General features: G+C 42.1%; 1 protein-coding gene across 1 annotated transcript in view; it reads left to right on the top strand.

The window, feature by feature from the left end:
• Positions 1–15,263, top strand: part of dgki (diacylglycerol kinase, iota) — a 193,083-nt gene that overhangs the window by 30,284 nt on the left and 147,536 nt on the right. The window contains exon 2 of the mRNA XM_059652275.1: positions 12,179–12,287. Within this exon, the coding sequence (XP_059508258.1) occupies positions 12,179–12,287 (109 nt within the window). The remainder of the gene's footprint in view (positions 1–12,178; positions 12,288–15,263) is intronic.

The following is a 15,263-nucleotide window of genomic DNA, read 5'->3' as shown; positions in this document are numbered from 1 at the left end:
CTGGAATATTTATCTTTTGGCTATGCAATGTGTCTCAAGGCCTCTGTGATGGCAAATACGTTTAGCTAAATTCTTCACATTTGATTGACCTGTTTTATACATGTGCTACGTACATATATGTGTACAGCTGTTAATTTAGAAATAGATTCAGAGATAGTAGGAACTGCAGATGCTGGAGAATCTGAGATAACAAGGTGTAGAGCCGGATGAACACAGCAGGCCAAGCAGCATCAGAGGAGCAGGAATTTCTGAAGAAGGGTCTAGGCCCAAAACATCAGTCTTCCTGCTCCTCTGATGCTGCTTGACCTACTGTGTTCATCCAGCTCTACACCTTGTTATCTCTTAGTTTAGAAATAGATTTGGCCTGCCTTTGAAAAGACCTTCTGGTGCAGTGATAGTGTCTCCTGGGAGACCCAGGTTCAAGTCCCACCTGCTCCAGAGGTGTGCAATAACATCACTGTACAGGTTTTAACATTTTAATATGTTGCATTATTTTAATAATATCTGGCATGTTTTAATTAATTAATTTCTTATATCCTACACTTCTTTTGAACTTTGAAGTATTGATATCATTTGCTACCATTTACATTCCATTTTAACATCTATTTTTTCACGGGATATGGATGCCACTCCCAAGGCCAGTACTTGTTGCCAATTCTGAATTGCCCTTGATCCAAATGACTTGTGAGACCATTTCAAAGGGCAGGTAGGAGTGAACCACATTTAGGTCTGGAATCACTTGTAGGCCAGACAAGGTAAGGATGGTTGAGTGCCTTTCCTAAAGGATATTAGTGAACCAAACAGGATTTTAGAACAATTGGTGTCAGTTGTAGGGGTGACAATTACTGAGACTAGTTTCACATCACAGATTAGTTTAGTGAATTGCTGCAGTGGGTTTAGGACCTGGGTCACCATTGTCACAGTTCCACAATGTCACTACCCCTGGGGCTTTGTTCTTATCTCTTTATTTAACCTCTTCAGGCTATTGTTTTTATTTAAATTTCCCTTTTCAGCCTGCCACCTCATTTATTGGTATAACTTGCATATAACAGTGTGCAATGGGATGTTCGGATGTTTAATTTTGTATGTTGGGGATATTTGCATATTGCTGTGTGATAGTTGAATTTGAGAGCACTTGAATATTGCAGTACTTGACACTTAATGTGAGCATTCAAACAAGAAACAGGAGCGGGAGTAAGCCATACTGGCTCCATTGTCATTCAATGTGATGATAAATCGATCTTCTATGACAACTCCACTTTCCAGTGCTATTCCCAGAGCACTTGATTCTCTTAGTGCCTGAAAAATCTATCAACCTCTATCTTCATTGTGCTTAATAATGAACAGAGCATCCACAGCTCTCTGGAGCACAGAATTGCACTTTCAGACCTCTAAGTGAAGACATTTCTCTAAAATCTTATTCAGATGCTATGGCTCCCAGCCCAAGAGAAAACCGCCTCTCTGAATTTACTCACTTAAACCTGCTAAGAATTTTGATTAGATCACTCTGTCCTAAACTCCAGAATATCCTCAATGAACAAATCCGCACATTTCATGCATCAATCTAATGTTTGTTTCAGAACTTTTCAGGCAAGGGTGTTCTTGCTTGGATAAGGAAGACAAAACTGTCACAGTACTCCATGTGTAGTAAAAACTGCAGGTTCTGGAGTCAGAGGCCACAATGGATTTGGTGGTGACCTACAATCTGACCCCACAAGCAAAAATATATTTCCCACCCACCCCTATCTGCCTTTTGTAGGGACCGCTGTCTTCACAACTCCCTCGTCTGCTCCACAATCTCCACTAGCCCCACACCCCAGCACCTTTCACTTCAACCTCAGGAATTGCTACACCTGCCCCTACACGGCCCCCTCACCTCCATTCAAGGCACCAAACAAACTTTCCACATTAGACAGAGGTTCACGTGCACATCCATCAATGTGGTCTGTTACATCCACTGCTCCTGATGTGGCCTCTTCTACATCAGTGAGACCAAGTGGAGGCTCGGAGACCGCTTTGTAGAGCACCTACCCTCTGTTCGCGATAAACGACAACACTTTCCAATCGTGAACCATTTCAACTCCCCCTCCCACTCCCTGGGTGACATGTTCATTCTGGCCAATCCCCACCAGTCCCTACCTGCACTCATGTTTCAGCATCCCACCTACCTTCCCTAGCCCCACCCTTCCTCTCTCTATTTATTTTTGAACTCCTAAACCTGTCCCCATTTCTGAAGGAGGGTCCTGACCCAAAACATCAACATTCCTGATCCGCTGATGCTGCCTGGCCTGCTGTGCTCCTCCAGCTCCACACTGTGTTATAACAGTACTCCAAGTGTAGTTTTTGATAAAGCTCTATATCAAGCTTGTAATGTTTTCTAACTCTTGTACTTCCACCCGCTTTCAACAGTGTAACCCACTATTTGCATTCCTAATCTCCTGCTTTGTCTGCCTATTGCTCTGAAAAGGATCTTGATTGTTGAAAGAATTTGGTTTGATTAATTTGTCTAACAGCTCGTCCCTGGAGCAGTGACAATTGAGGCTTAGAATTCCTTGAATTTCACTGCTATTTGTGTGACGCCACTAATAGCTACTTACATGGTGTGTGAAATATGCCAGTCTGTCCCTTAGTCCTCCATCTGTCAGCAACACTGCCATTGACACCTGGAGTGAGAAAAATCCAACATATTAATTTATTCTTAATATCATTAAAAATTAGGATAATCCATGCTGTGATCTGTTAATGCTTCGTTCTTATGAGATTTTGCAAGTTGCAGGAGCTGCCAAAGAAAGAATATTCACCAATTCTGATCAAATATTTCACACTAAGGTTCAGGCATTGTGTTGAAGAGTTAGAACATTCCAACAGGAAATAATATACAGTTCCCAGAAGACATTTTACTGATCTTTGGACTGTTGGAGATAACACTTCAATAATCAATTCCTATGCTATTTACTTCAAATAACTAAATGGAAATAAGAAAAAAATATTATCAGAGGAATATCTGAGGAAATAAGGTTGACACCTTTATTAAAATTCTTCTGTGGGTGTAGTTGGCTGGTCTAGCATTTATTGCCGGTTCCTAATTGTTCTTGAGAAGGTGGTGATGAACTACTTGATGAACTGTTCTTGAACCACTCCAGTGCATGAGTGTTAGGCACACCCACTGTTAGGAAGAGAATTCTGGAATATGACACGATCACATGGAAGCTGGACCTAGACCTAAGGACAACAGATTTCATTCCTAAGAGAACATCAATGGACCAGACAAATCTTCACCAGAATCAATGATTATCTTAGTAGTGGTGACCATGAAGCTATTGTTCATTCCCAGTCTTTATTCAATTAATTTAAATCGCACCAGTTGCTCTGATGGGATTTGAACCCATGATCCTGAAGCCTTAACCTTGGATTAACTGATGTTCTTAAAAGGTCACCATCTCCTTCTAAAGATGAAGGAAGCCGGCTGGTTGAAGACTTGTAACAGCTGACTTGAGGTTTGAGTGAGGTGCAGGAGCAGCCTGGCAAAGAGTCTAGGAGTGTACATGACAAGGCAGTAAGCAACTATGTATATACACTGAGAATGAGGTAGCTTGCTGGATGGATATAGGTTTTGCAGTAGCAGGCTGTGGTTTCTGGACTTGGAAAGAGCTTAGGAATAATCGGGGAGGCCTGTTAATGAAACTAGTCAGGCAGCAAGATTGGGAGGAATATCAGAGCATGAACATCATACGGCACAATTGCCAGCAGCAAGTAACATTCATACCACTTATGTGCCAGGCAGTGACCACCTCCATAAAGAGAAGACCTCCTCCTGACATTCAATGGCATTGCTATCATAGAATTTCCCACCATCATCATCTTGGGAGTTACCATTGACCAGACAGTGAACTGGATTAAGCATATAAATGCAGTGACTATAAAAACAAGCCAGAATTTGCAAAATTATTCTCAAATTCTTCCTTAAAAGGACTCTGAGTGTACTAACACCACAAGAACACCAATCACTGCCTTTTTCAAGGACAGTTACGGATGGGTAATAAATGGTGACCTAACCAGTTATGGCCACATCCCAGTGAAAGAATTAAAGGAAACAGAAGAGTACACATCCTCATACTTTGTTCCATTGTAGTACACAGATGATCAGTACAGCAGAGCAAGCCCAGTGTTGGCAAGATACTCAAAAAATGCATTGTTCGCTCTATCCAGTTCCCTCTGTATCATATATTCATGTACAGTCTATAGTGTAGAAGTATAATGAAATCTAATGTGGATAAATTAGGTTAATCTCTTTAGTAACAAAAACAGGAAAGCAGTTATTATCTGGTCACTGAATCTGGTCTATCACCTGTCACTGAATGGTGATAGGCTGGGAGAGGGGGTTATGCAATGAGACATGGGTATCCTTATTCACCAGTTACTGACTGTGGAAAGAGTGCAACAAGCGTTTGCCAGACTGATTCCTGGGTGATAGGGCTGACACATGAAGACAGACTGAATCAGTTAGACTATATTTAGTGGGGTGTAGAAGAATGATGGGGCGATCGTATAGAAACCTATAAAATTCTAAGCAGGGTAGAGTCAGAAGGATGTTCTTAATGACCAGAGAGTCCAGAACCAGGGATCACAGTCTAAAAATGTGGGGTAGGCCACACACCTGATTTCAGGAGAAATGTTTTCACCCAAAGAGTGGAAAGCTTATCAAATTCATCGGCACAGGAAGCAATTGAGATGAAAACATTGATTGTTTTCAAGAAGTTAGATATAGTTCTTAGGGCTAAAGAGGTCAAAGAGTCTGGGTAGAAAGCTGGAACAAAGTGCTAATTTGGATCATCAACCATGATCGTATTGAATGGTGGAGCCGACTCGAAGGGCTGAATGGTCTACTCCTGTTCCTATTTTCTATGTATCAGTGGAAACAATCTTTAAATTCCACAATACCTATGTAACAAAAGAACAGTTCTATGTACACCATAAATTGTTGAATGCACAATGAACTTAATAAGCACAAATCAGCAGCTAAGGCTCATCCACATTATTAAGGTTTCGGGCAAGACACGTGAATCATTATAGCTTACTGTCACTGCCTGTCACTTAGCACCCTGAGACTATCACAGTTCAGAGTGCCTGTCATTGAGCACCCTGTGACTGTCACACTGCAGATTGCCTGTAACTGATCACACTGCAAATGTCACGCTGCAGATTACCTGTCACTGATCTCCCTGTGACTGTTAAGCTGTAGATTACCTGTTACTGAAAACTACACTGTCATGTTACAGACTACCTGTCACTGAGCACTGTGCAGCTGTCACATTGCAGACTACCTGTGACCGAGCACCTTGCAACTGTCAGACTGCAGAGTCCCTGTCACCAAATAGCTTGCAATTTCACACTGCAGAATGCCTGTCACTGAGCACTCTGTGACTGTCACATTACTGTTTACCTGTTGCTGAGCACCCTGCAACTGTCATACTGTAGAATGCCTATTACTGAGAACCCATGTGACTGTCACAGTGCAAAATGCATGTTTCCAAATGCCCTGCAACTGTCAAACTGCAGAGTGCCTACTGAGCACCCTGTGACTGTCACATTGTAGAGTGCCTATCACTGATCACCCTGTGACTGTTACACTGCAGAGTGCCTACTGAGCACCCTGTGACTGTCACATTGTAGAGTGCCTATCACTGATCACCCTGTGACTGTTACACTGCAGAGTGCCTACTGAGCACCCTGTGACTGTCACATTGTAGAGTGCCTATCACTGATCACCCTGTGACTGTTACACTGCAGAGTGCCTACTGAGCACCCTGTGACTGTCACATTGTAGAGTGCCTATCACTGATCACCCTGTGACTGTTACACTGCAGAGTGCCTACTGAGCGCACTGAGACTGTTACACTGCAGAGTGCCTATCACTGATCACCCTGTGACTGTTACACTGCAGAGTGCCTACTGGGCATCCTGCAATGTCACACAATAGAATGCCTGTCACTAACTGCCCTGTAACTGTTATGCTGTAGATTACCTGTCACTGAAAACTGAAACTGTCATGCTACAGATTACCTGTCACTGAGCACCATGCGATTGTCACACTGCAGATTGCCTGTCACTGAGCACCCTGTGACTGTCAGACTGCAGAGTGCCTGTCACCGAGCACCCTGTGCCTGTCAGACTGCAGAGTGCCTGTCACCAAATATCCTGCAAAGTCACACTGTAGAATGCCTGTCATTGATTGCCCTGTAACTGTCACACAGCAGAGTGCCTGTCACCGTGCACCCTGTGATTGTTACACTGTAGAGAGCATACTGAACACACTGAGATTGTTACACTGCAGACAGCCTGTCACTGAGCACCCTGTGACTGTCACACCGCAGACTGCCTACTGTGCAACTTGCAACTGTCACACTGCAGAGTGCCTGTCAGTGAGCACCATGACTGTCACACTGCAGACTGCCTGTCACTGAGGTCCCTGTGACTGTGATAATGCAGAGTGCCTACTAAGCATCCTGCACCTAAGACACTGTAGAGTGCCTGTCACTGAGCACCCTGTGACTGTCACAGTGCAGAATTCATGTCACCAAACACCTTGTGACTGTCACACTGCAGACTGCTTGTCATTGAGCATCTTGTGACTGTAACACTGCAGAGTGCCTGTCACTGATTGTCCTATGACTGTCACACTGCAGAGTATCTGTCAATGAGCACCTTTCAACTGTGACTTCGCTTACTGCCTGTCACCACATACCCTGCGACTGTCACACAGTAAACTATTGATTCATCTCTGCAGGAGTTGATGCTTTGAATGCCTAATTATTAGCTGACCTTTAACTAGTTATAGTGTGTTTTTCCATAGCAACCCTATGACACAAAGATGCATCCTTGTTTATTCTGGCATTTACTTACATCACCACTCGCCTCTGTATACGTGTGTGTGTGTGTGTGTGTGTGTGTGTGTGTGTGTGTGTGATGTGTTTATACTGTTTCTGCAGGTACTGCACTGTGTAGTTGAACAGCCTGAATAGAGAAAGCATAAGACTATTCAGTGTTGGAGACCTTACAGCTGAATCTGACCTATGATCAGCTGTAGTGTTGTGTTTAATCCTGACAGGGGTATCTATCCTCGAGTCTGTGTCATCAACATGCCTGTCCGCCTCTGACTCCAAAATATTGTGGGGCTCTGCCCAACTATAGCTCATCTGCTACTGAAGCCCTTATCCATGCCTTTGTTAGCTCCAGACATGACGGTTTCATTGCCCTCCCGGCATTGCATACTCTGTGCTCCTTGAACTTGAGCTTGTTCTAACTCTCACTGCCTGTGTCCTAACTTGCATCACAGTACATGTACTCGCTGATATTGGCTTTCTGTCTAGCAAACTGAAATACAAAATTCTGAATTCTGAGGAAGGGTCACCGGACCCGAAACCTTAACTCTGCTTTTTTCTTCACAGATGCTGCCAGTCCTGCTGAGCTTTTCCAGCAACTTTGTTTTTGGTTTCTGATTTACCACATCCGCCGTTCTTTCAGTTTTTACTTTTATAAAAGTCTCATCCTTTATTTTAGATCCCTTCCCAGTCCTGGTCCTCAGCAATTCTCCCAGTTTCAACCTACCTACAAGCTTCCATGTCCAACATTGTTCAGGGACTGTGTTTTTTTTACCTTTTATTCTGTCATGGGATATTGGCATGGCTGGCAAGGCCTGCATTTGCTGCCAACCCCATTGCCCTTGAACTGAGTGATTTGCTGAGCTATTTCAGAGGACAGTCAGGAGTTAACCTCAGACAATCACAAGTTCAGATGTCCAATATAAGTGATTTACCATCATTTTGATAAGAAAGAAATGGAACCATGTCTTATATACCAACTCCGAGGGCAGTATCTAATCTTCCTTTATTGTAATGTTTGGGCACACACAGTACACAATTCTATGAATAGTTTTATAGTATGTTCATCCCACCCATTTTCAAAGAGATTCTTCAGTAAGTGAGTGTTCATTTAATATTGTAGCCCTGAAATTTTATACATCTTCGATCTTTCCAGCAATGGCAGGTTGAGTGGTCATTTTATTAAACTGCTGACACCCCTGTTCTCTTTCTGAATTCCCTTTTTATCTAACGATAATTGTTCTGTCTCCTTCATAATCCTCTCCTTTTCAAATCTAAAGTTGCTATTCCTCTTCTAAAAATGTCAACACTTTGACTCTGCTGTCCATCCCATTTCTGACCTTCCTTTCCTTTCCAAAGTCTTTCAAAGCATTGATATCTTCAGATCTATGGCCACCCCCTTCCCAAAATTTGCTTTCCTCCCACTGTCATGTTTTTTAAACAAATCTTATCAAAGTAACAAATGACATTCTAAGTGATGGCTGCAAAGATAAACATTTCCTCTACGTCCTTCCTGACCTGTCTGTGGCGTTTGATATGATGATCACACATTCCTCCTCCAACACCTCTTCACTGTTGTCCAGCTGTGTGAGACTCCTCTGGCTCCACTTCTATCCATTTAATTGTAGCCAAAGAATCACTTATGATAGCATCTTCCACACTGTTACCGTTGATGTCCCTCACATCTATTTCATTGGCCCTGTCCTGTTTCTGACTGACACATACACCCTCACCCAACTTGTCCAAAACATAATTCCGCATGGGGTCACTAAGCTCTATCTCACCACCACCTCTCTTGACTCTGCACTGTCTTTAAAATAACAGGCTGCTTGTCCAATATCCATTCCCAGATGATCAGAAATCTACTTAAACTAAATATTGCAAAGGAGGAAGCCATTGTCTTTAGTCCCTGTTGCAATCTCTGTTCCCTAGTTACTGACTCCATCTCTCTCGTTGAACTGTTTGAGAACCTGGTGTTATAATTGCTTGACAGATGAATCATATATCATTCATGCCACTAAGACTACAATTGCAACCTCTGTAACTACACCTAACTCCACACTTATCCCAGCTCATCAGCTAATGAAGCTTCCAATCAGGCCTCTAGGCTTAACTATTCCAATGTATTTTTTACTTGCCTCCTGTGATTTGCCTTCTCACTTTCTATAGATTTGAAGTAATCTAAAACACTGATGTTTATTGTTAATTTTACGGGGTTCATGATCACAGTTCCCTAATATGGGTAGTCAATGATTTGTAAGTAATTTTCTGATAGCTTATTGAGTTTGTTAAGAAGCAGCAGTTTAAATATGGTGGAGTTATATAGTACGGAAACAGACCCTTCAGTCTAAAACTTGTCCCACTTGCCTACGTTTCCCTCTAAACCTTTTCTTTCTATAATGTACCTATCCGAAATTCTTCTAAGTGTTGTAACTGTACCTGCATCTACCACTTCGTCTGACAATTCATTCCACATATGAACCACCCCTTGTGTGAAAAAGTTGCCCCTCAGGTCTCTTTTAAATTTTTCCCATCTCATCTTAAAAATATGTACCCAAGTTTTGAACTCACCCACCCCAAGGATAAGACCTTTGCTATTCACCTTTATCCATGCCCCTCATGATTTTATAAACCTCCATAAGGTCACCCCTCAACCTCCTACACTCCAGCCTAACCTTATAACTCAAACTCTCCATTCCTAGCAACATCCTGGGAAATCGTTTCTGAACCCTCTCCAATTTAACAATACACTCAGAGATAGTAAGAACTGCTGATGCTGGAGTCAGAGATAACTCTGGGATGCTGATAGGTGAGCACAGGTAGGCAGTGGTAGGGTTTGGCCCCCACCACAGCTTACCTGCAATCACCTATCACCATCCCAACTTCCTTCGCCAGCCCCACTTCTCCTCTCTCTATTTATTTCAGAGATCACTTACCCCCTCCCATTTCTGAAGAAGGATCCTGACCCGGAACATTAGCCTTTCGGCTCCTCTGATGCTGCCTGGCCTGCTGTGTTCTTCCAGCTCCACACTGTGTTATTCCCAATTTAGTAATATCCATCCTATAGCAGGGTAACCAGAACTGTACACAGTACTCCAAAAGTGGCTTTACCAACATCCTGCACAACCTGAACACAACATCTCAACTGCTACAATCATGGTCTGAACAATCAAGGCACCTTCTTAACCACCCTGTCTACTTGTGATGCAAATTTCAAAGAACTATTTACTTAAACTCCTATGTCTCTCTGTTAGATAACACTACCCAAGGCCATACCATTAACTGTATAAGTCTTGCCCTTGTTGTTTTACCAACATGCAATATCTCACATTTATCTAAATTAAACTCCATCTGCCACTCCTCAGCCTGCTGGCCCAAGTAGAACATAGGACATAGAACATAGAACAGTACAGCACAGAACAGGCCCTTCAGCCCACAATGTTGTGCCGACCATTGATCCTCATGTATGCACCCTCAAATTTCTGTGACCATATACATGTCCAGCAGTCTCTTAAATGACCCCAATGACCTTGCTTCCACAACTGCTGCTGGCAACGCATTCCATGCTCTCACAACTCTCTGCGTAAAGAACCTGCCTCTGACATCCCCTCGATACTTTCCACCAACCAGCTTAAAACTATGACCCCTCGTGCTAGCCATTTCTGCCCTGGGAAATAGTCTCTGGCTATCAACTCTATCAATGCCTCTCATTATCTTGTATACCTCAATTAGGTCCCCTCTCCTCCTCCTTTTCTCCAATGAAAAGAGACCGAGCTCAGTCAACCTCTCTTCATAAGATAAGCCCTCCAGTCCAGGCAGCATCCTGGTAAACCTCCTCTGAACCCTCTCCAAAGCATCCACATCTTTCCTATAATAGGGCGCCCAGAACTGGACGCAGTATTCCAAGTGCGGTCTAACCAAAGTTTTATAGAGCTGCAACAAGATCTCACGACTCTTAAACTCAATCCCCCTGTTAATGAAAGCCAAAACACCATATGCTTTCTTAACAACCCTGTCCACTTGGGTGGCCATTTTAAGGGATCTATGTATCTGCACACCAAGATCCCTCTGTTCCTCCACGCTGCCAAGAATCCTATCCTTAATCCTGTATTCAGCTTTCAAATTCGACCTTCCAAAATGCATCACTTGAGATCACTTTGTAATCTCAGATGACCTTCTTCACTCTTGACTATAGCACCAATTTTGGTGTTATCCACAAACTTACGAACCATACGCTCCTAAATTCTCATCCAATTAATAAAGAAACAATAGTTGTGATGGGTTGGTTTGGTCATACGAGATGATAAACTGGACTCTGGCTTAGAATGTTTTGGTCTTGTTAAACTGGTGGGTCTGAGCTGTTAACAGAACTCTTCCCTGGGTCACCCTCTTCTTTTTCTGGTCTATCTTCCATCTACCTGTTGAGGACTACTTGATGAAGACAGAAAATGTCATCCTTATAACCTAATTCCCAATCTCTGTAATCTCCACTAACGCCATATCCATTATGATAAGGTGTTTGTCAGTTCTTGCCTCTTGTACGTCCCTGAATTTAATCACTCCACACCTAATGTTCTCGTGCCTTCAGCTGTCAAAACCATAAGCTCTGGAATTTCTTCCTGAACCTCTCTGTTTCTCTAATTGTCTTTCCTCCTTGAAGCTAACCCTTACAACTGACCTCTTAGCCAATTCAATTTTGGTCATCAGCCCTAAATCCTTAAATATGCACACTGCTGTCAAATTTTGTTAATTAACTACTCCCGAGAAGTGCCTTCAGACATTTTGCTACATGAAAGTAGTTATGTAGATCCAAGTTGTTAAACAAAAGCTCATTGTAACTACCACTGCCTTGAAACAGTTCCTGGAGGTTTGAAAAGATCTATCACCTTTGTTTGGACATATTCCTGGAAGTTGAATCATTAGATTAGTTCACAGGTCGACGCAACATTGAGGGCCGAAGGGCCTGTTCTGCACTGTATTGTTCTTTGTTCTATGTTCTATATGAGTTCCTTCCACAGCCTGCACTCTGTCTAACTGCTTTTATCCTATCCACAATATTTTTACAGCTAGTAGCTAACTGTAAGCGGAAGTTATTTTTGTTTTAAGTGACCTGGAGATTAACATTTAATTCCTGGTGACTTCAGGATATCATCTGGAGAGGTCAAGCTAGCTTTATGCAAGGATTTGTCCTGGGAAAAGTTCAGTCCCCTCCCACTTATAGCATGCCAAGATCCTCATCACTCATATGAGCATCTTTTGCTGGTCAAATGCTAAAGAATTTCCTTTGTTGTCTACAGGAAAGCCATCTTGAGATCAGGACTACAGCACCTAGCTCCAGAACAGGCACCCAGTACCATCCCAAAGAATGGGCCTACCAGAGAAATGCGGACCAGCCCTGACTGGACTGTGAGTTATTGGGTCATTGGGAATTAACTGTGCAGCAACATATACAGGGCAACTATGAGGTACATAGGAATCTGGGTGTCCTTGTACATGAGCCACAAAAAATTATTTTGCAGGTGTAGCAAGTGACTACAGAATCACGGTGCTGTTACGGTGCAGAAAGCCATTTGGCCCATTGTTTCTTCATGGCTCTCAAAATGAGCACTGTGATGATGTGTCATTCTCTCACCCTTATCTCATAACTCTACACATCATTTTAATTCAAAAACCACTTTATTATCTAGGAAGATAAATAGAATGTTTACTGCAAGGCCATATTTTGCATCAGTTATACAGAATGTTGGTAAGGTCACATCTGGGGTACTATGAGTCTTGGACTCTTTACTTAAGGGATATTATAAATGCATTCAAAGCAGTCCAGAGAAGGGTCACTCAAGTGATTCCTGCAATGAAGGGATTGAAGCATATGATAGTATGAGGGGAATTAATATTTTGGACTTTGAGGAGATGCTTCCCCTTTCAGAAGAGACTAGATCCAGGGAATGCAGTTTAAAAATAATCATCATCCCATTTAAGACTGAGATCAGGAAAGCTTTCTTTGCTGAGACTTGTGAATCTGTGGAACTCTCTTTACCAGAGAGTGGTGTAAATGGGGGCGTTTAATATTTTTGAGGCAGAGGTAGATAGATTCTTGACTAACAAGAAAGTTGAAGCTTATTGGGGTAGGTGGGAATATGGAATTGAGGCCACAGTAGGATCAGCCATGATGGGCCAATTACCTACTTCTATTTCCTACATTTGTATGAATTGAATATTTTGTCAAATGAGTACAGTGAAAAGTTTACAAGTCACCACTTGCAATACCATCTTGGATACAAAGTACTTAGGTATAGATTCTTCAGTACATATTCTTAGGAAAAGAAAATGAGGAAAAATAAAGAAATAAAACATCCAGAATTACAGCTCAAAGGAATAAATCAGAAAATAGAGATATAAAAAATTCAGAACAACTGTCCTTCCAACACAGTCCACGTTAGCACCAAGCCTGTAGTCTGTGCTGGCCCTTGACTGGGCTTCACCTCAAGGCCGGGAGACCGCTCCGAAGTCAATTCAAGGATGCAAGTCCACCCCGAGGCCATGCCAGGCTGAAAGATTGTCATAGTGCACCGAAGACCACCATGCCCAGCCAACTGTGATACACCATCAAATTTTGAATGGTGCCTATTATTTCCTGAACCAGTGGGACTATGAAAGTGATGCTTTTTTATTCATAGAATGAGTGCACCATGAGCAAGACCAGCATTTGCTGTCCCATCCTTTGAGCAAAGTTAAGAGTTAAAAATATTACTGTGGATCCGCAGCTTCATAAAGGCCAGACCAGGTAAGGACAGCAGATTTCCTTCCCTAAAGGTGAAGAGAGATGCCTATGACTATAGATGCTAGTTTCATGGTCACCATTAATGAGATTGGCTTTCTATCCAGATTTTCCTTTTTAATTCAGTGAAATTAAATTTCATCCCAGTCCCTAGAGTCCAAGCGTCTGGATTACTAGTCTAGCAATAACATTTCTATGACACTGATTCCGCCTTTAAGTCAGCAAGAATGTATAATGAATGGTTGTGTGGGCATCCTGTAACCTATTAGATTTACACAAGAGTTGTTACTTATTCTACTTAAAGTGTCATAAATCAAATGTAATTGTAATACATGTGGTGAAGGTTACCCTAATAAAAGATGAAGGGCACAGGTATTTAGAAAGCGAATAAACAGCTGGCATTCTCCCTCTGTGTTACTGCAAAAACTTAGCATGAAGACCTATTAAGACACATTATAACAATACGCAAAATGTCAAGTGTGTCGCATCAGCAGCCTTGCTCAGTCTGGGAAATTATTTCATTGACTCCCAGCTTCAGGACTCAAGTGAAAGCATTAAGTCTTCCTGTCATCCCTACTGCTGACTAGAAGGTGACCTTCTCTTTGAAAGGACTGCATTCAACTCCAAAACAATATCTTAGACTGATTCTATTCTGTTTCTCATGCCTTTGATATATACAGGATCAGGATTAGACCACAATGCCTCTGTAGCTACTCAATTTAATCAGCACAGCTTTATAGTCTAGGTCTCTTACTTAACAAAAAAAATTATCTCTTAGTGTCGCATCTATGCCCTTTTGAGGAAAGGAATTCCACATCCTCATGGGAATAAGCAGAGTTGATACATTGCTTTCAACCTTTTGGCTATGGCCTCATTCAGTAATTTAGTTCTGAGGTGTGTTAATTGCTCACAACTGGAAACAGGACTCCAGAGGAGAGCCACTTAAGACTTTCCACAACTGAGGCACACCGCTGACTGGGGAATGCACTTATACAAAGTAACTTGAACACTGTGTTTTGCTATTAACACACAACCTTTAATATAGTTGTTTTCTGTATCAAGGTTTTTAAGTGGAAGCCATTAATGCTAGGACATGCAACATGGTGTCAGAAATGGAATAGACTAGGATGAGCAAGCACGTTTTGTTCATGAGTGATAATAGTCTTGATAGATCATAAATAGTGGCTAACTTGTAACAGCCAATTATAGTGCATGTAAATTTTTTATATAAATAAAAGAAAAAATATGGAGAGGTGCATTTGTGCACTATGACTGGCCATAGCCATGTAACCTCTGATTTAATTGTTTTCTGTAGTGAGGCATGAAGCCAGGAACTAACACGTGGAATACTCGCCATGATATTCTAGAGGAAAAATTTTGATAGCCCTTGTGATCACACTTTGTATCTGTGCCTGAGTATTTTAGCAGATATGGGTACTTGATTCTCTTTTTTAAATAATGTGAGGCTGACACCTACAGAGAAATAAATACTGGATGCAAGTTCCTCTTTGTGAGGGGGTAGGTGCAGGGACATGAATGGTTACTTTAAAACTGCTGCATAAGAATTGACTCTGCCGATGCTTGAACATATTATATAGAATAGC

The sequence above is a fragment of the Stegostoma tigrinum genome, chromosome 18 (assembly GCF_030684315.1).
Source record: "Stegostoma tigrinum isolate sSteTig4 chromosome 18, sSteTig4.hap1, whole genome shotgun sequence".
In the NCBI taxonomy this organism is placed as follows: domain Eukaryota; kingdom Metazoa; phylum Chordata; class Chondrichthyes; order Orectolobiformes; family Stegostomatidae; genus Stegostoma; species Stegostoma tigrinum.
Note: the sequence above shows the minus strand (reverse complement) of the source record. Positions and strands in the feature narration are given on the sequence as shown.